The sequence below is a fragment of the Polypterus senegalus genome, chromosome 15 (assembly GCF_016835505.1).
Source record: "Polypterus senegalus isolate Bchr_013 chromosome 15, ASM1683550v1, whole genome shotgun sequence".
Lineage (NCBI taxonomy): Eukaryota > Metazoa > Chordata > Cladistia > Polypteriformes > Polypteridae > Polypterus > Polypterus senegalus.
This window is the reverse complement of record NC_053168.1, coordinates 136,014,340-136,040,170: the sequence shown is the minus strand read 5'-3', so window position 1 is coordinate 136,040,170 and position 25,831 is coordinate 136,014,340. Positions and strand designations below refer to the sequence as shown.

Sequence of the window (25,831 nt, the reverse complement as noted above, 5' to 3'; positions counted from 1 at the left end):
AGAAGGGGCTTATGCCATCCCTGAAAGCATTATTGGTAAAATTTTGTAGTCTGCAAAATATGGAAAACTGACCACATAAAATTATCTAACCATCCATCACCTTATTTTCTGACTCGCATAACCAGTTTAAAATATAATAATGTTAATACAGCATTCATTTAAAATATGAATGTATTTTTGAGTCTGTGTGTAAGCTACTTTTCTATTTCAGTTACCCTGTTTTGTTGTCTGTAAAGGTATTCCACCTTGACCACAACATGAAACACTCACAAATAAATCATGGTCGAGGTTTGGTGAGTGCACTTTTGTGATGACATATAAATTAGCACCACCTCTATCTTCAAAATAGTGAGCCCTTCAAATATCACAGAATAATTTGCAACATAATTAAATGTGCATTTCAGTCTGCTCTAAAAATTGTATACTGTTGAAACACATATCTTTAAGTCATTATAAACCTTCTTAATCTCAAATACAATGGTACTCTCTTTTGATAAAAACCAATTTCTGTACTAAATCACAAAATGAGCGGTATACAGAGTATAAAAAGTATTAAAAATCGAAAGAAATTCATTATTTATGGACTAATAAACCCAGTGTCTAAACAATTAAACAACTTTATGTCAGAAATGACATTCAAAACCATACCACAAGCACCTTAAAATACTTAAACAATGAAATGTTGATTACATTTAAATGATTTTTCTGTGCCAATGTTTTTGATGGGATCAATGATGAGGTCACAAGGCAATTGCCAGCATTGACACTTTAGACAAAGAAAAAGCTGATTTTATAAAACAGCATTGAGGAATGACTCCAGTTAGAAACAATCACTGTTATCACAAAAAGAAGATGATGACATGAATATTGGCCTCACCTTTAATTTGTCACATTTCTAATCCAGTCAGACACATTATGAACCTCAGCCACTAATCTGCAAAAGTGATTCTGTTAAATTATAGGATTACAATTAGCTAATTGCTGGGTGCAATCAGTAGATAGTTTGGTATGGAACCCCAATAACTTCTTCTTATATATACACATACAAATATTAGATAGATAGATAGATAGATAGATAGATAGATAGATAGATAGATAGATAGAGATAGATAGATAGATAGATAGATAGATAGATAGATAGATAGATAGATAGAGATCAAATTATGCAATTTTCATAACACTATAACTTATTCAGTTTATTACATAGAGAATCACCCGAAAAATCCCAGAGCATCGAGAAGTGTGTGAACTGACAACATGAAGAATTGTCTTCATGCCGAACTGGAATCGTCCCCACATAAATCTAAGTCATCCAGACAATCTGAATCTGTATAATTAGATCTGGACCACCCTGTAGATATTATATATACTGTATATTTATTGTCACACACGTGCGCATGGGAGGCAGCTAAAGGGCTTGAGTAAGGGCAGTTCCGAATCATACCAGGATGTGACAGAATGCACGGACTCTTTTTCTCCCTTACCTGCAGACCATTCACGTTCACGGGAGATTCCATTTGGCCCTCTTGACGTCACTTCCGGGACCGAGCCTATGGAAGAAGTCCTTGCTGGCTCCGGCCTCTGTGATGTCACGTCCAGGCTCGAGCCTATGGCTGAAGACCTTCCTGAGCCCGACCCCTTTGATCTCACTTCCTGTCTTCCCCTTTAAAAGGCTCCATCTTTTCCCAATTCCCTCAATTCTGTTTTGGACTCGGATTTGTACACAGCAGTGTAATCATTTAAACGTCAATTTGCAGGCCAGGAAACCAATTATATGGGTGGCTGCCCCAAACCTTGCTATGGCTATTTATGGAGTTTGTGACTATATATATATATATATATATATATATATATATATATATATATATATATATATATACACACACACACACACAAATATTACTGTATGGCTGTCCCAGTAGGGCATGTGTTGTGTTTCGAATATTGCGTATTAATCACATTTTGTATTCTTGGTGTAGCATGTGTAAGCTTAGTTAAATTTGATAAGTTTAAGAAAATATAAAGGGACTCCTGATGAAATCAAGGCCATGGTTTCACATTTGCAACTACTAAACCCCAGATTGGTAACCTGCTAAAAACATACTTGGAGAAAATTTTATAAAGTCTGATTTTTATTCATTTTTTTTTAGGTGTGTATTGAGCAAAATGACTAAAATATCTAATTTGGAAGGGTTATGTTGAATGATTCTACCTTGACAGTATACTCTGGACTAAAATTACACATCATACTTAAGACAAGCATAAAGAGATACAGGCAAAGACAAACCTCATATAACTACTGAGCATTTAGTTGTTATAAGTCATAAGTACTACAGCTATAACATAATAAACGTAATTTTCCATTCAATTCATGACAGTGTATATGTTTATTGGTATTGTATGGTAATAGAGAGTTTTAGGCAATTTTAAAAGGCACAGTGTAAGTACTGTAATTAGTCAATTATTCAAATAAAAAACTATAGTTAAGCATCATTAAATTATTCAGTAAATGCTACACAGAAAGGCTATGCCATGTTTAACTATTGCTCAAGCTACAACAGTGTATGAGAAATTTTTACATAAAATCATAAAAATGTTGACATTGTACAGGTTGATGCATTTAAGACTATGCTCCTGCAGATCTTCTTGAATATTAGAGAATTGCTCCAAAAATAAAATAGGACTATTAAGTTGGTAAATATATAATATATATTTAAAGGATACTGTAGTACTAGGGTGTTGCACCTTGTTAACCATTATGAATATAGTGAGAAGTCAAGCAAAATGACCCCTTTTATTGGCTAACTAGAAAGATTATAATATGCAAGCTTTCGAGGCAATTTGGGACGCTTCTTCAGGCAAGGTGTAATGTAATGTGATTACATCTTAGCTGAAGAAGGGGCCTGAGTTGCCTCGAAAGCTTGCATATTATAATCTTTCTAGTTAGCCAATAAAAGGTGTCATTGTGCTTGACTTCTCACTACATTGAAAGGATACCGAAAACAAACATTTAAAAAGAGAAACCACACAAGATAATAAACACAACAAGACCTTGTGTTCTGATGAAAAGAGCTGTCATTGTTTGATCTGCATTTTAGTTATCTTTTGATGAAGCGAGAATCCTGGGATGACACAGTAGTAAGCACTGCTCCTTCACAGCTCCATGACACTATGTTTGAGTCCTGGGCCCACTAACCCCTTGGGGTTTTTTAAGACCTCTTTATTTATGGGTCCTTCTTTGGCTACTCCAGTTCTCCTCTCATATACAAAAAAATGCACATTAGGCACCTGGCATCTGTATTTTGGCCAAATTTGCTGAGGTGCAGGGTGAACCTTGTAATGTTTGATAACTGCAAAAACTTTGTCTGGAAGTATGAAATAATGGTTTGGATATCCTCTTCAAGTTAAAGTTACTGTATTCTAATTACCTGTCAAAGTCATAGCAGACATTTTAAGGAGGCCGTTTATCAAAGGTGCAGGCTGGCTCCCTCTTTGTAGTGTCTTGGTAACATACGATTCTTACTGCCTAATTTAAGATTTAATTTTATCATCATCATAATATCTTATCATGCCACTGCCATATCCAGGTAAGAGAGGCATTATTAGCATCCTTAAGATCTTCATCTGTACATGTAGGGCCTCAGGAACACTCATGGGGAATGTGGTCCACTGTTTGGTGGGCTCACCACAGGGACATTCAGCATTTGTTGTGAGGCCTCATCTAAATAGGTTGTCCCTTGTTTTTCCCACCTTTGACCTAGCTCAGTTAAGCACGACCCAATCTCTGCTAGAGATGGATGTTCCTTTGGGTAGATGCTCTTGACGTGTAGGAAGAGCTTCATTGGTAGGGCTACAGTCAGTCTCTTGCCACCTCTCAAGCCTGTTTTGTCGACTACTTTGGGAGTTAAGGGGTTCCACTGTGGCGAAACTCCGACGAGAAGGTAGCCGGTGATTTACCTCCTGGTGATGGTGAAGTGGGTGTTTGGAGTCCATCAGTTGCTTGAACCTTTCTACTCTTTAACTACTTTCTTGTCGCATATGGGGAGGTGCAATCCCGGCCCGCCTGTATAAAGCAGGAAGACACGTTGTTCGCAATGTGCCGGTGATGATTCAGCATCCACTGTTTAGCTCAGGCGCAAACCGACTGTTTTCAACTTCTGCGGTTAGTCAGCAAAGTCAAGGCAAGCACGTAAAAGCACAAAAATCATTTTGCAGATTTTCCTTATTTCAGTATAAAGCTTCCATTTTGTTGAAAAGAAAAAAAAAATTCTAAGTATGAATTTTTATGTGAAATATACTATGAGAGATTAATTATTTTTTTGTTTTTACACATATTTGTTCTTGACTACATATAAAACACACAACTGCTGGGCACTAAGACCAAGGCAAAAAAAAAAAATCATTGGATTCAATGCCAGTCGACTGCAGGGCATACCCACATGTACATCCACACTCATACTGAATGTGGAAAGGAAAAAGAAGTTCCTGTGGAAAACCCAAGTGGATAAAACAAAATGTGCAAATTTCACAAACACAGTAACATATTTGGCAATCTGGGGTATCATGCTTGCCCCCTTATTAAATAACTGAGTTTAACAAAAAAAATTAGAAGAAGCAGAAATCAACTGGCTAACATATTTTAAAATATTTATATGTTAAATATTATCACTTTCCAGTTTTGTATAATTTTCCTTTTTTTCAAAATTGACTTAGTTATTACCTTATATGTTACATAAACAAAACCCCTAAATCAAAAAAACAAAGTAAATACAATCACAACAATGTAAAGTATTAAAGTATTTTTTCCAGACCCTTCACTTTTCTGTATAATATCTACCTATTTATTATTTATTAGATTTTAATATAAACTTTTAATTCTGAACTATCTAAGGTACAGCAAGTATGCATAATTATGCCTATCTTCTCACTCGAGCATTGTTTGCAATGAATTTTTTACAAAGGCGACCATTAGCTACAACTAATACCAGTTAAGCCTCAGCAAAACTGAATTATTAAATCTGTCTGTGAATATCCTATTACAGGCTACTTATGAATACTTGATTTTATTTTGTATAATTGACAAGGGTTGTCAGGCAAGGATGGCTTTGATGGCAGCCGAGTTAAGATAAACTGATATATTTATCACAAAGGACAGACAGCGTCAAGTGAATTAATTGAGAGGTCATTGTGAGAAGGCTCGCCCGAACCTGTCATAAACAGTTAATAAAGTGCCATGTAATATTAGTAGCCTGCAAGCTATGTATTACAAAGAAGGCAGTGCTGAAATATTAGTATACTCTCAACAAAAGAAAGAACACATTGACTCTTTGTAGACATAATGCCAGATCATTTACCAGCATCTTAATTTTTTAAACCATTATATAACAACTTAAATTACTATGTAGGCTGACTTCTCAAACTGATGACAAGAAAAACAGTTACAACATGATGACAAGTTTGATTGAGAAGTTAAATTTACAGTAGCTGCAGTGTTGCTCAATAAAAAAAAAAAACTTGGATAAGCAAACATACAATTTAATGTAAACATTTAGGATACAAAGCCATCAAATTGGATCAGCTAGGAAGCATATTGACATTTATAAGAGATTGATGAAAATTAGCTTCAAAGCATTTATTTCTGTTAATACCATTGAAAGAAGAGTATGCACTCAAGAGATATTTGATCTGAATTAAGAAACTGATGAAGCAATTGATTAATTGGAATTTAAGCCATCAGTCACTAGAGCCATCAGCAGCATCATTTACATTCTAAACAATCAGCTGATGGCCCAATAGGACACAGACTTTTAATACACAGTCAATATGATACCACCAAACTCATCACAATTCTTTATTGACAAGCAGAATGACATTTTTAATCCAGGCTTGATCAAACTGCATATATTTCAGACTTCCACACTGATTAAAAAAAAAAAATCTTATGAATTTTTTATCTCCAGGAACCATTTATGGATTACTTTTTTGTATTCCTTATTACAAACTCGATTGACTACTTATTATACATTTGTTCAAAACAATTTTAAAATAGCAGTCAAGCAGTTCAATATTATTTTATATCACCTACAGAACACATGAACGTCTTGATGCTGATTTTTCTTTCCTTTTATATAAAGGGATATAAGAAAGCAAGTTATACATATTTCTCCCTTTCATATGAACTATCCCAACAGCAGCTGTAACTATTAGTTATTGGAATTATTATTAAGGAAAAAAATAAGAAATTTGATGAAGCAGCATATAACCTGAAAAGACTATGAGTAGAAAAAATTGAACCAAATGTAAAATTTAGATTTTTATTATTGAGGTCCGGGTGTTTAAAGTTAAAAAGATGCAAAGACAAAGCAGGTTTCATTATCTTACTCAATACTATTTGAACTCTAAAGATTCGATTAGACTTTTTTTTTTGTGTGTAATGTTTCCTGTACAGGGGAGTTGTTTTGAGTACATGGCCATAACATACGATTAATATGTGAATATTTCATCATTTTATATGTCACAAACAGAGTTAAGCCTTTAATGTTATCTTTTAAGGCTGTAAGGCTGGTTAAATACAAACTATTAAAACTAAACCCTCTCCTTCCTTCTTACAAGTTATTTAAAAATGCCAAAAAAAACTAACTACAGTGAATATTTTTAGAGTTTGTATAACATATTAAAAATGAAACATCTGCACATTGGGCAGGCACAGATACAAATGACAAATGATCACTTTGTATTATCGGTCACTATGTTCAACAACTCTTACTTCTCTTATAATGATCTTTTAATAAAAACAGTCATGAAGTAATACTTAAAATGTAGTCATGAACAAGATGCTAAATTTGAGATTTGAGATATATCTCCCCAATATATTTAATTAAACTCTTGAATAGGAACATCTGGAGTTGAGTCCTGCCCTTATTAGATGAAGCCAGAATAGGTTTTAGCTCTCCATGACACAGTATTGGGGGGTAAGTATGGATGGGAAGATGAATTGTCAGGATATAATCCAATAAATTACACATATTTTAATTTCCAAAATCCTCATAATGCTGCCTTTTAGTTGGCAAGTTCTGCTTGGCGCACTGAGATCAACAAAAACAATAGCGCATTATTTTAATGAAGTATGCTATCTTTTAATAAACAGAGAGGGAAAACCTATCTAATGTAAGTGCAGAGAGGAAGTTAATATCACCTCACACAGATCAGATAGTCTGTCTGTGACATTTAATAACCTTCTTATTAGGTACCACTTGTTTAATAATTTAGTACTTTTTTCAAATCAAACTGATGGACTATTTTCAGCAAGGAAATCTTCCTCTGATTCATCCTGCAAAATTAACACTAGATAATGAGATATTTATCACATTTCTTTACTTGTATTACACTTAAATCTAGTTAAACAATGTATATACTGGATAATAAGTGGAGTTGGATTAGGGAGGTAAAGACAATGGAGACACTGATACAGTCTTTTATCTTTTAGTTATGTGTGTATTAAATTAAAAATACATGCAAGTTGTTTGTTACGTAGTACAGAGCCAAGACCACGATGATGATGATTGAACCCAAGAAGTGATTTTGGGGCCATTGTATCTACAGGATGAAATCTGCATAGTATCCTATGTTGTCAGTTGGTGTATATTCATTTTTATTGACATAGGAAGTCAATTAACTCTTTAACCTCTTTTTTATTTAATACTTCCTATGTCATTTGGACTCAAAGGGAAGTAATATGGCTATCAGTACAAAATAACCTCTAACTGCTTAAAAGCAAAAGGGAAACCAAAAATGTGGTTATTTGATACCACATTATAATCTCACTTGCCCTTTAAAGCCTCTTGTGGTAATGGTGCTATAAAAATAAAATTACCCTAATTGAACCAATTGACAGATGTCTGATGGACACACATATTCACAATGAAGAAGTACAAAAACATAACTTTATCAACAATGCTTCCAAGGACATTCTGTTTATCGATGTATAAAAAAGAAACATTGACTAACTAAAGGAAGCATTACTGATGCACTGTAGGTAATACTTCTAACATCTAAACATTATTACTACAGAAAACTGCAGTTTTATAGGATGTGCAGTCAATGGAATTCTAAAATAAAATTTAAAGGTATGCATGTTAACATCAGTTCCAAGTTGGACACAAAAATGGACTAATACAGAGGAAAAAAAGCATTAAAGAAAAGAGATCATCGCTACACATCTCTACATTGGAGCATTCTTTCTATATTAATACTAACCATTTTTTTCTGATGTCCTGAGGAAAATCATATCAGCAGGGATCCTCTGATTCTAAAATAAAGAAGCAAAAATAACAATCTAAATATCATCTTAAGTAATACAACACAGAATTTTAAGAAAATGATAGAATGTAACATTTAACTAAATTATATTATTGTTTTATTTCCTCTGCTGGACAAAATGGTGCCTTAATAAGCCAGTCTTTAGAAAAATATAGTACATACTAATAATACAAACATCTGGAGTCAAAAACTATAAAAAATATCAAGGGTAAATATTTTCAGAAGAAAAAAAGAAAAACTCAATTGATATTGTTTACAGGCAGTACGGTGGCGCAGTGGGTAGCGCTGCTGCCTCGCAGTTAGGAGACCCGGGTTCGCTTCCCGAGTCTTCCCTGTGTGGAGTTTGCATATTCTCCCCGATGTGCTAGGACATTCCCATCCACAAATTTATCCTCCAGGTTAGTTTCACTTCTCACCTGCCCTGTGAAGGTGTGACTGTTACATTCTACCATCACCTTCCCCTTCCTTTGTTTTACTCAACGAGCCTATTCAGGGCTGGTGTGTAGTGAAACTAACCTGGAGGATAAATTTGTGGTCTCTAACAACATTCTTCAGACTGAAGAAGCTGCTTGGATGAGCAGTGAAACGCATCTACATAACAAGAAAGAAGTCCAGTTGCCATGACTCAACTACCAGATAACTTCACCTGGATGACTGAGAATCTTACCATACCATACCATATTTATTTGTTGAGCGCTTAATAACACAGCATTACAAGTGACCAAAGCGCTGTACAGTTACAACAAGCAGGACTAAAAGCAAAATATTATCTTCACAGATGATTCTTGACATAGTGTTCACAGAAACAGACAGTGAATTCAATGCCCGTTATTTTTAGTCAGTTTTCTACACTGCAGCCATACTATCATTCCTTAAACAGTCCTGTCCTTCTGTTTTCTTTCTTTCTGCATATCTCGATAAGAAAATTTGCAATATAGAGTAGAAATTGTCAAAGAAAAGCTAGTTGCAACCTTAGAACACTTATTTTAAAAGAACAATTTAGCTATATAATAAAGGATAAATATTAATAGTGTACATTTTCTGAGAATTTACCATTTCTTACTGAAACTTTGTGTTTAGTGTATTTATCATTTTATATGGTGTTTAATGTCTTGATATTAGTTTGTATCCCATGTTAGATTATCATCTTTTTTCTGCACTTTCATTCGTCTTGTATCTTTTTGAGAATCTCTGATGAGATTTGCACATGGGAAAGGCACAATTTATTATACTACAACAACATCTACTACAACTACTACTATCCATCCATTTTCCAACCCGCTGAATCCAAACACAGGGTCACGGGGGTCTGCTGGAGCCAATCCCAGCCAACACAGGGCACAAGGCAGGAACCAATCCTGGGCATGGTGCCAACCCACTGCAGGGACACCCACAAACACACCCACACACCAAGCACACAATTTAGAATCGCCAATCCACCTAACCTGCATGTCTTTGGACTGTGGGAGGAAACCGGAGCGCCCGGAGGAAACCCACGCAGACACGGGGAGAACAAGCAAACTCCACACAGGGATGACCCGGGAAGCGAACCCAGGTCTCCTAACTGCGAGGCGGCAGCAGAGCTACCATTGCGCCACCGTGCCGCCCCAACTTCTACTACTTAAAGATTAATGAGTCGGTTAGGTAATACATAGATTACAAAGAATGTAAAGCATTATTTTAGTTAGGAGGGATTTTGGTAAACACTTGTAAATTACCAAATAATCTTAACATTTATGATGTTCTTAGCATAATGATGCTTTTGGGATACCCACCATGTTGCAGAATAAAATAAAAAGCAGAATATTTAGCTTCATGATGTCTACGTTACACACATATTATTTTGCCACTAATTCCGCACAGGGATTCGGAGTGCACTGCACTATTATCGGGACACTTGTTTCTGCAGTTATAAGTATACAGCATACTTGACAACTAATTACAGAAAATGTTTCACAAGCACAATGCATTTCAAGAGCAATTTTAATAACTAAGTTGTAAATGAGAAAATAGAAAGACAAACCTTTTCTACTATAATTAGGTCTCCCACTTGTATGTCAGAGCTCTTCATTTGCACTTTGCCTAAAAAAACAAGCAGGTATTACTAATCTATAACAGAAGTTAATTTAGGCTAGATGATCCCATTTATCCATTTTCATGTAGTCTCTTCTCACAGTGGCAAAATTTTATTTAACTCTGCTTGCTCGGGTTCTTCACATCCTGCAATTCATTTTGTTACAACTAATTCTTGATTATGTATGTTTATGTATGAGGAAGCATGAACAGTTGTCAGGACAGGGAATGGCAACAAAGAATGCTCTGGGGATCCTTTCTGAGGTCAGTTGCTTTTCGTGATGGTAAGTGGTGGATGGGAAAAATGCATGAAGGATTGCCATGGAAGGATTTGTATGTCCATGATCTCATAATGATGGCAAAAAGTGAAACAAACATGAAGGAGAAAATACTGAAATGGTAAGCTAGTTTGGAAATGAGACGTTTCAAGATTAATCCACAAAACACCAACGTGATGGTTGGAGGCAAAGGGGCAAAAGACATGGAATAGTTCAGTGCACGGCCATGTGGCACATGCAGCAGAGGTGTCAGGAGAAACTCAATACAATGCATGGGTTGTCAGAAGTGGGTACATAAGTAATGCAGTGGGTTAAAGAGTTGTCTGCATATGGGGAGTACAGCCTTTATAGAAAGTGTGTGAAAGTGATGGACTGCTTTGTAACAAGTTTAAATTACGTTATCAGCAAAATCAGAAGGTGTGTGGAAGAAATTCTTGGAGCTGTTCCCCATTCTTATTTCTAAGGGAGTGTCTCATGTATTGAAAGGAAAAGCTTATGAAAGTTGTGTGAGGAAAAGTATACCCTATGGGAGAGAGACATGGCAAATGAAAGCCCAACATGAAGCAAAGCTGGAAGGAAGAGAGTGAGAGGAAGATAAATTTTGACTAAACATAAAGACTTGGTGTGGAGGCAATAGGTGTTATGCCAAGGAGTGATAAGACCAAACTGGTTTGGACATACAGAACAAAAACAGAGGGTTTATGGGTAAAAAGGTGCACTAAGATGGAAATGAAAGGGAAAAGGCCAAAGATGACACTGCTGGACATGGTGACAGATGACATGAAAAGTAGGGGTCTCACCACGAAAGGATGGCCAGGACTATGGAGAGTATAAGAAAAAAAAGATTTGTGGGAATCTAACTAACCAGGGTACATGAGGAGAACGGCTGATAAACCGGTGATGATGATTCTATATGTATGTATGTATGCATGCATGTATATAAAACTGCGAAAAAAATGCCTCCGAAGACAGAGAGAGAAAAGGAAAAAAAAAAAAAACAAATAACCAAAATTATCTGGCAATGGGAGAGGATAATTATATTTGACAAAAAAGCTTTTGATTAAGTAAAAACATTCAGATATACAATATAAATCCTGCAATGACTGAATTTTAAAACAGGTTTAGGCAGCTAAGAAGTGCTTATAGTGGGTCCATCAGCTAAAGCCCAAATTGATCTTGGATTTCTCGGCTCTTTCTCTGTCTTTTGCAAACCTCAAGTCCGCAATCTTGGTGTTATCTTTGACAGTAACCTCTCTTTTGAGAAACAAGTAAATTCTGTAGTCAAGAGTTGCTATTTCCAGCTTCGTCTATTAGGTAAGATCAAGCCTTTTTTTTATCTTCTAGGGATCTTGAGAAAGCTACTCAGGCTTTTATCTTTTCTCGCCTTGATTATTGCAACTCGCTGTATTCTGGGATTAGCAAATCCCTGATACGCAGGTTACAGTTGGTCCAGAATGCCGCCGCTCGCTTCCTGGTTGGGGCAATAAAGTATGACTCTGTTTCTCCAATATTAGCTTCTTTACACTGGCTGCCTGTCAGTTTTCAAATTGATTTTAAAATCTTGTTATTAGTTTTTAAATCTTTACATGGGCTCGCTCCTGCCTATTTATCTGAATTGTGTGTTTTACACCAGCCATCCAGTGTGCTTAGATCTTCTGGTCAGCTGTCTCTTGTTGTCCCTCGTACCGAATGTCAAGCTAAGGGGGACTGACAGGACTTGTGCTGCTGCTGCTCCTCGCCTGTGGAACTCTTTACCTCATCACATAAAGGAGTCGTCTACAATTGAACTGTTCAAAACGAGATTAGTCTCATTTCTATTCACTTGCATTCTGTGACCTTCAGTAATACTGATGGTTTCCTCATTGTGATTATATAACATTACTTCTATTTATTATTTATTTTATTTATGTTCATATCTTTTATTTCTATTTATGTTATTTTGTATGTTTTCTTTTATTCTATTATTGTAAAGCACTTTGGCCACAAGCTTTCCTATGTTGTTTTAAATGTGCTATATAAATAAATTGATATTGACATTGCTTGGTTGTTGAAATAAGAAAATCGCCTGCTATGTGTGCCATTACATTTATAAGGCACCACATAAAGATATACATTATAATAGGACAGGAAGCAGAGGGTGATGGTGCGAGGAACCTCATCAGAACTAGCCAATGTTAAGAGTGGTGTTCCACAGGGGTCAGTGATAGGGCCGCTGCTATTTTTAATATATATAAATGATTTAGATAGGAATATAAGTAACAAGCTGGTTAAGTTTGCAGATGATACCAAGATAGGTGGATTAGCAGATAATTTGGAATCCGTTATATCATTACAGAAGGACTTGGATAGCATACAGGCTTGGGCAGATTTGTGGCAGATGAAATTTAATGTCAGTAAATGTAAAGTATTACACATAGGAAGTAAAAATATTAGGTTTGAATACACAATGGGCGGTCGAAAAATCGAGAGTACACCTTATGAGAAGGATTTAGGAGTCATAGTGGACTCCAAGCTATCAACTTCAAACAGTGTTCAGAAGCCATTAAGAAGGCTAACAGAATGTTAGGTTATATAGCACGATCTGTGGAGTACAAGTCCAAGGAGGTTATGCTCAACCTTTATAACACACTGGTGAGGCCTCATCTTGAGTACTGTGTGCAGTTTTGGTCTCCAGGCTACAAAAAGGACATAGCAGCACTAGAAAAGGTCCAGAGAAGAGCGACTAGGCTGATTCCAGGTGTACAGGGGTTGAGTTATGAGGAAAGATTAAAAGAGCTGAGCCTTTACAGTTTAAGCAAAAGAAGATTAAGAGGTGACATGATTGAAGTGTTTAAAATTATGAAGGGAATTAGTACAGTGGATCGAGACTTGTATTTTAAAATGAGCTCATCAAGAACACGGGGACACAGTTGGAAACTTGTTAAGGGTAAATTTCGCACAAACATTAGGAAGTTTTTCTTTACACAAAGAACGATAGACACTTGGAATAAGCTACCAAGTAGTGTGGTAGACAGTAAGACGTTAGGGACTTTCAAAACTCGACTTGATGTTTTCTTGGAGGAAGCAAGTGGATAGGACTGGCGAGCTTTGTTGGGCTGAATGGCCTGTTCTCGTCTAGATTGTTCTAATTCTAATAAAGTAACAGAACATTCTCAAATCTGCTGCTTAATCCAATTCTGGGGTATAAAGTGTTGGGATGACAGGTGTGCAAAGAGCATCAGTCCATCGCAGGGTCCATTCACACAAAACAGAGACAGTTTGGAATCTGCAATTAGTGTCCAAGGATATTGTGGGACCATAATGCAGAAAACTTCACACAGATAGAGTGGTGGATCTGCGAAGTGTCAGTAGTTATCAATTCAAAACTTTATATAAATTTTTCAGAAAAGTGATACAATGCACATTTCAGTCTGCACACTTAAAATTTACAAACTTGTTGCTGCTCATCTACCATGATGGTTAAAAAATACTGCAAACCTTCACATAAATTAGTAATTGCAATAAATACATGGAATTATTAGTATGGAGTGCATAGATTATGTTATTTAGAGTAAGGCAACTGTCCAAACTTTCTTTCTCTGTTTGTGCTCTAGATTTCTATCAAAATAATCTTTTACTAAAAAAAAAAAAAAGCAATATGCTCATAGTGGATTTGGTAACCTGTTGTATAGAACTGGATGAGTTGGACTCCGGTCATTTAGACACTATAAACAATTCTACTATATGACCAACTGCTTTGAAAGAAGTTTACGAATATGAGTTTCAATTAACATATTCAGATTAATGATCATGAATCTAAAGTGCAACACTGGAAACTAAATACAGAAACCTATCAACTAAATAATTTTAATACAAAAAAATAAGAATATCGCAATGTCTAACTAAAACTGAGACATACAAATAAAAATGCACATTCTCCTGAAAAAAACTCAACTCTAATTCTTATGCAAATGTGGTCTTGCCATTATAATTCCTGGTATGAGATCAAGATGAAAAACATGGCACATCAGGTCACTGTCAATTATATCCATTTAATACCCACTTACGCCTGTTTCAAAATAATTCCCAGTGAAGATAACATCTTTCTTTAGGGGTCATTGGTATCTCACTGGAGAATTCTGAAATACTTTTACCAGTAATCTCACAGCATATGGGCTTAAACAGCTTGAAGAGCCATTTAATTAAGGAAAAATGTATGCAGCATTTCCTTTGAGCCTTAAACAGTTTCTAAATAACACAGCTTTTAAAATCTTGAAATGGGATACAGATGTAAAACATGATCCTAGAGTAAAAAAAAAAAGCAGCCATAATTTCATAAACATTAAGTCAAACTATATTAAATATCATTTTGTACATGTATTCTCGTTAAACAGGTAAATGAAGAGATATTCTTTTTTTAATAAAATGTAAAAAGCTGAAAGGTTCATAATAAATCCAAGCCCATGATTTGATTATGAATGATCCATAGTTAGAATGTACAGTATATGCTTTGATTAGGCTAAAATTAGAGCAAAAAAATTATTAAAGAACACAATCGTCTACTAGTGATAACGGACTTAATCAAGATGTAATCCTATATTTTGGTTTTATATCAACATACTTGTAATCTCAATTACATTAATCTGCATTATGATTGCGTTACTTCTCAACAGAACTATCATTTCTCAAAGATTTTGACTACTTGCCGTCATTATCATCAAACACTCTTGTATGTTTGTCCTCTAGTGACAGGTACACAGAGAGAGAGAAATTCAGGATGTATGTAGCTTGCAATCAAGTGACAGGAACACAACAAATGTTATCTGTATACATTTAACTTTAATCAGATTTTTTTTTTAAGGCGGGCACAGCAGAGATGAACAATTAGCATTCCCGCTTCACACAGTCAAGGCTCATGGCACACTAGAAGCTTACTCAGGGTCTTTATGGAGTTTTCACATAGATCTGTATCAACAGATAGTTATCCAGCTCACTGTAGAAGCACACCTCTTAATTGTTTAACAATGAATCAGAGGAACCAAAATTACAAAAAATGTAAAATCAGGCAGCAGCAACTAAAATGTTAATTTCAAAAATAAGCATAATGAATACATGCAGAATGAACAATAAAACAATACGTCAAGAGACTGATTTCATTAGATGCACTTGTTCCAAGCAATGGTTGGACAGTTTCTGTCTTTATTCACAGTTATAGTATTTTTGAAAAAACGGTGACCTTGGATAAGAATATTGAAAAAGAATAATACTAAAGATGGCTATTATTATATTGAACCCAATCTCCATCACTTTTGACACAAATTAAAGATTTAAGACTTAAACACGTTTATTTGACAGCAATGCTTCAAAAGGGGATTGGTTAAATTCTCAAATATGACCAAATTGTGGACACACTTAAACCACAATCATCGCAGTGGTTTTGCTAGCTTGATGTCCTCTTTTACTGCATTGCCAGCTTCACCTTACAAATCTTGGGCCTGACATTTATGATTCATGGTATAAGCAGTCACAATTTTTAGTCCTTTACTTATTTACATACTATTTCTTTTTTCATCTTGCACCCTCGTCCATGCTGGAAAAAATATTGCTCAATTTCAAGGACTTAGACACCATCTCTACAATATATAACATTATTTTACAGTCCCTCCCTTTCAAAAATCCAAGAGGACACTGGGAAAAAGATCTCTTAATCAATATATCAGAATAGGAGTGGAAAATAGCAATGCAGTGAATTCACTCGAGCTCCATATGCACAAAGCATACAATTATTCAAATCAAAATTATATATCGAGCACATCTGTCTCGCCTAAAACTCTCCAAAATGTTTCCAGGGCAGGATCCAACCTGCGAACGCTGCAATCAAGTCCCAGCCTCACTGGGTCACATGTTCTGGGCCTGCACCAAATTAACATCATTCTGGACCAAAATTTTTAATTACCCTTCAGACAGCCTAGGAGTCACAATCCCTCCTAACCCATTAACAGCTGTGTTTGGTGTTCTTCCAGATGGGTTTAAAGTGGAGAAGGACAAACAAACTGTGATTGCATTCACTACACTTCTGGCACTTTTCGGACTTATTTTGCTAAACTGGAAGAATCCTAACTCGCTTCTTTTAAGTCAGTGGGAAACCGATGTTTAATACTACCTGAAATTGGAAAAAATCACATACTCAGTTAGTGGATCTGTACAGATTTTTTTCAAAACATGGCAGGATCTAATCAATAATATTTTAGAATAAGCTCTTAAAGCACAGAGGAAGCAATTATTTCCGCATTTCTTTTTCTTCTCCATTCATCTCTATTGCTTATCAAACTCATCAGTTTAGGTACGTTTACCCATTGGCCATGCTCTCTCTCAGGGGTGGGGGTCGACTTGTTCTCAATCCTACTTTTTGTAAAAATTGATTGATTTGTATGGAATGATTACAATAAAATTAATTAAAAAATGAAAAAAAAAAAAAGCAGTTTTTTTTTTAAATAGGCTGCCTTTTGGAGAGAGGTGTTTGCACGGATTGTCCAATTATAAAATGGCACTGTTGGTTTAAACATACAAAAAATGACACCTTTACATATTCTATAGGTTTACTTCTGGTAGTGACTTGGTTCATATTGTTTAGAGAAAAATTGACCTGTTTTGTTAAAAAAAAAAAAAAAGCTTTTAAGTAAAAACCTGACTAAAACAATATCTTATATCTACCCACACCACCCCCATTCAAGGTGAATAATGTCATTATAGAAATCTAAAATCAGTATTTTTTCTGTTTGTTTTTTAAGAAAGTAAGAAACAGCTCACCAGCAAAATCTTATTTGGGTGCATCTCATGTAGGCCTGAACTGATTGCTATAAATGAGTGTATGAAACTGCATAAGATTATGATTACCTGTTTTATAACTATAAAATGTACCTGCATCAGACATCACTTTCACTGCAACTGTACAGCAAAGAGCACTGGGTCCATATTTTGATCAAGTGATGGTCAATCTGATTGCTAACTAACTGCTGACTGGAACACAAACTAAGGCATATAAAGGGAAATTCGAGCAAGACTTTTTCCGAGACTAAATAAGAACAGTGGAACTTCTTCCACTGTCCCAAATTACTGTATGAATATCTGCAACCTTGTAGCAAAGTTGAAAGTCAGATAATGCCATGCCACTGTCTGTTTTTGATCTTTAGGGTTGTTGTTTTTGCCATCCATATTAACAAGCTTACAATTCAGTCAAGCAATTTTGAAAAGGAAATGTATTAACATAATGTAATTAATATAAATATAAGAATACTGTGAAAAAGTATAAAGAGTTTTAGAAGGATACTCAGTTTAAATATAGTATGTATTTTAAAACCTGTTACATACCCTGAATTCTTTGTGGTAATGGCAAAGAAAAAAATGTTTTTATATAGAACAGAGATAAAAGTTCATGCCACAATAGGATTCTGTGGGAAGATCTTATTAAATTGATCTAGAAGATTAAATAAAATTAGTAATAATAGGTTTGGATTATAGTAAAGATAACAATATTATATCATATAGGTGGATACAGGCAGTCCCCAGGTTACGTACGAGATAGGGACTGTAGGTTTGTACTTAAGTTGAATTTGTATGCAAGTCGGAACAAGTACATTATTTTAATAAATGCTATTGTTGACGACTGTAACCAAGTGCTCTGCCAATGAATGATGGAGTTTCACCTCTCTCTGACCTTTTTATTATTTCTACTTTATTTTCCATGGTGATGGTTTTTCTCTTCTTTACTGTATCACCAGCACTTGCATCAGATTTGTGTTTCAGAGACATTGTTGAAGGGTGAAGACAAAAGATTAAGATGAGCTCTTCTGCACACACTGTACACGTTATCACAGCTGGAAGGCACCCGTCGTCAACACGTCTGATGTATAGGGTGGTCCAGATTTAATCATGCAATTTTCATTACGCTATAACTTATTCAGTTTATTACATTGAAAATCACCCGAAAAATCCTGGACCATCGAGAAGTGTGCGAACTGACAACAAGAAGAATCGTTTTCATGCCGAACTGGAATCGTCCCCGCATAAATCAAAGTCATCCAGACGATCTGGATCTGCATAATTAGATTTGGGCCACCATGTACTGACAACAGACAACTTCCTGCTATGTTCGTAACAGTACAAGCAGGCTTGCTATTGAGAATGAATGAAGGCAGCAAGGGACGGTTCATCACCAGCCCACCTCACAGTCACCTACACTACAGTATGCCACCTGCAGTGTCCACCGCACCACCGCCCTCATTTAACACGCAGCCCCCCCGTTCATCCTCAATGGCCTCCATTCAGCCACAACTGGGTCACCGCTTGCAGCATTACCAGCCGGCCACCGAGAATGAATGGGCAGCTGTGTGTGGTGGGCGAGCAGTGAAACCGCATGCCACCTGGAGCCGCCCGAGGGACGCTACACTGCACGAGCAGTGAAATCGCCCCCCTCCAGCCTCCGTGCAGCTACTGCTTGCAGCGTCGCCAGGCTGAAGATGACGTAGCGGGAGTTACTGAGGCGCATGCGTCACAGCTGCAGCCCCGTTCGTATGTTGTAGGTCGGATGTCCGTAACCTGGGAACTACCTGTATTTTTTATTCCATTCCTTCCCTCAAAATTCTTTTTTTAACTGTTACTAAAGACAAATAACCAGTGGTTCAATAGCAATTGCAATAAGAACTAGTGACAAAGAACAGCCCTATATAAATTTGTATTACAGGTTAAGCATCCAAAGTTAAACTGAAACATCTGAACATCACATCTCAGAACAGCCCACTTGTATACTTGGTTGCTTTGCTGCTAATGAAACTGATCGGTTTCTGACCAATCAGAAAGAACAACTTTTTTTTTCCAAATGCAGATCGCTCTGAGTAATGGATAGATAGATAGATAGATAGATAGATAGATAGATAGATAGATAGATAGATAGATAGATAGATAGATAGATAGATAGATAGATAGATAGATAGATAGATAGATAGATAGATAGATAGACTGACTTTATTAATCCCAAGGGGAAATTCAGAACTACTACTACACCATGGAGTGGGTGTTTCATGGACAAACAGAACAACAAAATAATGGGAGTCATCCATCTGACTATGAAACTGATGTTCATTTAGTGCTAATATGGAACAATGTGCTGCCACCGATCAGTCGAGAATTATGTAAGTATTCTTACTGCCCCCATAGCCTTATTTCCTCTCATTTTTTTTCTTTTGATTTCCATAATGCAATTCATGTGAAAAATGACAGAAAAAAAGTGCAGCTTGGCTGCCTGACCAAACAGTGACTGTAATTTGCTCTAACTGTCTAGTTCTAAATACTGTGTCCCACAGGGGTGTATGTAATTCAATAAATATCTACTCTAAAACTGCATTTAGATTCTAAAATACAACACATTCTACATGTAAATTTGGTTCTAGGGGAGACAGTTGCTGCAAACGTCATTAGTCCCAAAATGCTTCAATACTATGGAACTGCAAATTGTACATAGTGCTGCAATCGTGTTGTTGGGCAGAATAAATAAACTTCATTCTTCATGTCATAAGACTGCAATAAAGAAAAAAATAACAAGACCGTACATACTAAAAACTGTTTGTCAACTGTGCAGAAATGAAAACTAGTCTATTCAAAAGAAATGACAGTTTTAATAATTTATCATAATCAGCAGCTATACCATAATTTAGCCAACGTTACATGTAGCATAGCAACAGATCAGAATGTTAATAAACTAAATGTAAAGTGTCACCCAGCTGCAGTCTAGCATAGCTAAAGTTTAAACCAATCAAGGAAGGAGCAAAAGATTTTTTTTCCATGCTGACCCACCATAAGTTAAGGCAGACATTAACCACTTTGTTCTAAATTCAACTGAAATAAAAAATAAGTAAATTTGTCAACCTCGAACAGTGAGCTTGCTGTACATCTGGGAGTTCATTTCTTTATCTCTTGTATACCGTCGGTACTCATCCACAGCCTCCCGCACCATTGTGACTGCAAGAACGAAGCCCTGCCCAAAGAGCAAAAAACTTGTTTAATAAGTAATTGTACTTCTTCATTTGCCGTTAGCTTTACTACATACTAATTCTCTACATACAGATTAATTGCTGTTCAAAATTCATTAATAATTTAACACTTGAACTTTAATAATCTCTTTAAAAAAATGTTTGGTCTGTGGAAGAGAACCCAAAAGAAAAACAAATCTCATTTTGAACTTTAAAGAATGGTTGCATGTTTATTATCCTTTACTCAAAAAAGCCTGTGTTACACATTAGAATTTTACATCTAATTAAACAAGGGACCCCCAATTTTTGAATCAAAAAGATGAAATGTAATAGAAAACTTCAACTTAATTAATACTTGGCAAAATGAAGAGTTGGAAAATTACATACTCAGCAACTCTAAACAGCAGGATACATGCTAATTGTAAATCTCAGGGGTTTAATAATGGTGATTATATGAGGAAATATTACACCGATGTGAAAGGGTTTATGAATGTTGTATATACACTGACAACCTTTTTTCCATTTTTATAAAATTGTGTTCAACTTTTAAAAATCAACATATAACACTCTAAAATTTAAAGAGTAAATGAAAACTTGACAAAAAATAATAATGGAAACATATAAACATTGTGTGTGTGTATATATATATATATATATATATATATATATATATATATATATATATATACATATACACACACACACACACGCACAATGTTTTCAAAACAAAAAATATTAAAATGAAGGAGTCAGATTAGGCATTAAATAATTCTTGGTCAGAAAATATCAACTAAAACAAAATGCTTTGCCTATAACTAGCAATGGCTACTTGTAGGCTAAGCAGCAGTTTTTACAAAATGCAACTGAAATTATACTTGCTAAAATTTTACTCATGGCTTAATGCGTAGAATTTGTAATTCATTTTAAAAATCTAAGTCTTCTGAAAATATTTAAATAATCCGGAATAATGATTTATTTCACAAATGGTAAAGAAGCATTAATAGATTCTTTTGGCCTTGTCTTGCAAATAGTGAAGTCCTCCACATAATGACCAAGATTTACAAGCATCTAAGAACTCGTTACAGTTAATAATCAAAGAAAGGAGACACATAGAAGCAATCTGCAAGATTTCAAACACATTCACAAAAATTAAAATTAAATGTGAATAAGGAGAAAGGAATTTTACCAATGGTGCCCAGTAAGTGTAAAGGTAGCCAATTTTCAGTGCTGGAACAAATTGTGAACAGGAAACCACCAGGAAATACAAGTTCAAGAAAAATTTGAACTGCTGATATAACACCTATGAGACAAAATGCAAATTGACAGTCAACAGTGTTCCATAAATTGTCCAACATGCACACATTCAGTATTCTCAAACCTGCTTAATCCAATTCAGGATCACTGATGTTCACCTCAAGACACACACAGACCTCCATGCTTACACTCGGGCCAACTGATCTAATCTGTGCGTCTTTGCGAATGTACAAGACAATTACATGGCAAGATCATGCAAACTCAACATGGACAACAACCTGGCACATGATTCAAATCAAGAAAATTGGGACAACGGACAAAATTGACAACATTTGTTTATTCAAAAATGAATAACACAAACAACTGCTTCATGCATATTAAATAATTTCATAAATTGATCTGACTACATTTGGGAATGTTAGAAGCTTCACCTCAAGTGCAAAGCTGTGTTCATTATAAATATAAAGCTCATTATTCTGAAAGATTAAAAGGAATAAAAAATAATTAACAAGTATTTAAATATCCAATTTTCTATTTTTTATGTTACCCACATATAGAAAAAAAAACACATAAAAACATTTCTAGCAGACTTTGACATAGCTTTTAACTAAGAATTATGGATATTCTTTAAAAAAAAAAAAATCTATCAGGTAGATCTTGTTCAAGTTACTAAAGTAGGCCATAAGAGCAACCTGATCCAAGGTTACTAATCTACTAATAATGAGAAGGAGGCAGAATGAAAAGAGTTACTTTTCCAAGGGTACAACGTAAGAATACAAATTAAGTGATTAACAATGTACAGTATGCATGGCTTTTTACTAGGGTACTGCACAAAGATTACAGTAAACTGCAAATCTATTAATGTATTTAGAAAATAAATAAATACATACATACATAAATAAATAAATATTACACAAAAAAAAACACATTAGTAAAAAATGGAAAACATTAGCCAACTCAAAATTAATAATGCTCACTGAGAATTGTATGTGTGTTTGGACGCGAGTCAAACCTCCTGTTAAAAGTACTTGAGAATCTGCAGCTGAACTTGGCGACTGAACGGTGCCAAGTCAAAAGACCTCGATAGTTTTAAATGTTATGAACCTGAACTGGTTTCATTACCAGGAGTCAAACAGGAATTTGAATGACATAAACCTGACCAAAACGAAACGATGCAATGCAATGGGTTTTTGCTTGCAATGAGTATGCTGTCTAAAAGAAGAGGTGCAGTTTTTCACATGAGCATATGTAGTTGGCAAATGATCATGTGAAGAACTTCACCTCTTTTTCTAGACAGAATACTCATGCAAGCAAAAATGTATGTTATTTTCCAAAAAAAAAAAGTTTTACAGTTTTGTCTCGAGTTGTTTGCACACTCCATCGGTTAAACCTTTCTGACTTTCAGACAGCTGAGGTGCAATGGAAGCACGCTTTCCAAGATTTACCTTGCAAGACATGTTCTTGTATGCCGTTTACAGGCTATGATGTTTGCATGCTAAATGTCTGCTCTGCAAAATAAAAGTTGGGCAGAAGGATCAAAATATAATCACTATTCTGGAGTGTTTTTTCCTTGCCCTAGGGAGCTTGTATTCAAAAACACTCGGTTATTTTTGGCTATCATGTCAAAGGTTGCTTGCCATGTCAAAATTTTGAGGAAGACTGCAGTCAGGAAATAAGCTTTCTTAACCAATCCAGGAAGGAGCTACTGGCACAGGCTCTACTATACAATACACTTCAAGACTAGCAAAGCACTTATCCATGAAAAAGTACAACATGCTGTTAAATTACGGGTCTTAACCTCACACTAAAGTGGTATCACAGCTTTCTCTTTGAGCCCACACACACCAGGTGAAGAGGAATGCTTAGCTTTACTTGTCTGATGGTGGGGCTTGCCAGATGTGATACAATTTATGTATAAATGCAAGCATAAGACTTTGAAAATTAGGCAAGACCTTGTGTGTTAGGTGAAAGGAAGGACAGAGTTATGTTCCAGCTAGCGGCTGGAGATTTTTGCAGAAGTAGTAAATGAATAGAAAAAGAATATAGAGTATAACAGGACTAGAATATGACAGAAGCATGATGGACTATACTGCATGAGCAAACTCTATGGACACTCATTCACATCAGCTGTCCAAGACAGAGGCGTGCAACTGATGCAAGATTTAATTCTTTTTTCTTCATCACCGAATTCAGTAAATTTTCTATATGTAATTCATTAGTCATGGAGATTAGTCAATGTAAAAGTAAACATAGTTATTGGTTGACCTGTTATGTGATAATTTAGATATGACCATAAAATTTGTTTCAAAAATCAGTCAAAGCAAACATGCCACTAGAGAGCAAACTAGGTACCTTTTGATCATTAACAAGAGCCACTGTATATGAAGAAGTGAAATAATGTACCAACACCAAATGGTGGCAGCCGAAGTTGATCAAGGGGTGGATACTCAAATGAAAAAGCCTGCCACATTTTCAAATATCTGAAGTGGCAACAGGGTACCATTAAAAGAAGCTGGATATACTTGAGCAACATAAAGTCTTACATTCAAATTTGAAATCAAAACTGAATACGGGAGAGTTTCAGAATCTCTAAATGCGCAAACAGTAGAATCGGACCTAAAACTCCACTAAATTTCCATTATCTTCAACAATAAAGGAGTGTCAGTATATTCAGAATAATCAAATATGTGGAAAAAAGACCATTTACATTAACCTACAAATTACATGTTTAATTATCTTAAAACATTTCGGGGCCAAACACAGTAAAAATAAAAGCAGATAGATAGATAGATAGATAGATAGATAGATAGATAGATAGATAGATAGATAGATAGATAGATAGATAGATAGATAGATAGATAGATAGATAGATAGATAGATAGATAGATAGATAGATAGATAGATAGATAGATAGATAGATAGATAGATAGATAGATAGATAGATAGATAGATAGATAGATAGATACTTTATTAATCCCAAGGGGAAATTCACATAATCCAGCAGCAGTATACTGATACAAAGAAACAATATTAGATTATACTGTAATTCAATGTGGTCTGGAGAAAAACAGACGTTTGATACAATTTGTCATCTCTCAGAGTATGGCATTAAAATATGATTTACAAATCTGGCATACACAAAATATTATGTTTCTCTGGAGTGCAAATATTTTAGCCAAATAGCTTCAAAAGTCTGCCTTTTTAATCTGAACTGGCAGTAATTTTGGCCTGGCAATTTATTGACAAAATAGCTTGAGTGCATCCACCTCTATGAATGATGATAGCAGATGGTGCAGTGTAAAAGGGAATAGTACATTTTGTCCTTTATTTTAGGACAACTGACAATATTTCATGAACATCAATAACGACCCCTGAAGATTTACAGAGGGTGTAAAGCTTAGACAAGCATAATGTTTTGCTTGAAAATCTGGAACAAAAATATATCTTGGATTGCTAGTTATAGTGTTCTGCTTCAGTAATAAAAAAATAAGAGAAAAGCAATTCCATTTTTACTGGAAAGGGCAACAAGTTTTCTTTCCTGGCGAGTTGGTGCCAAACACTATGGTAATATTAATTATAAGGAGTGCAGCACCCACTCCATAGGAAAAGATGTTAAGGGCCGGCAATCAATGACACTGTATAGTTAATGAACTTTGTGACCTTTAGGAGAATGTTCACTGCTTAACCAATCTGTGTGCATTTAATAATTTAAACCGAGGGAGAAAACAGTGGCTTGGTTCAATAAAGATGAGAATATTTATCTGTCTGAAAGACGGTTGGCATTTTATTGCACTGACAAAAGATCAGCCTCTTAATTATGTAGCCATTAGTTTTTGTGCGTTTTAATAAAGAGGAATAATAGATCACATGCATTTGCCAGGTACTGAACTAATGAAGAAA

General features: G+C 35.3%; 1 protein-coding gene across 2 annotated transcripts in view; it reads right to left on the bottom strand.

Annotated features, from left to right (window-relative positions):
- atp9b (ATPase phospholipid transporting 9B) overlaps positions 1-25,831 on the bottom strand; it is a 329,584-nt gene that overhangs the window by 224,307 nt on the left and 79,446 nt on the right. For both annotated transcript variants that reach the window (XM_039737704.1, XM_039737705.1), the window contains exons 4-7: positions 21,864-21,977; positions 20,574-20,682; positions 10,343-10,401; positions 8,257-8,308 (exon numbers count right to left, since the gene is read on the bottom strand). In XM_039737704.1, coding sequence (XP_039593638.1) covers positions 8,257-8,308; positions 10,343-10,401; positions 20,574-20,682; positions 21,864-21,977 — 334 coding nt within the window. The remainder of the gene's footprint in view (positions 1-8,256; positions 8,309-10,342; positions 10,402-20,573; positions 20,683-21,863; positions 21,978-25,831) is intronic.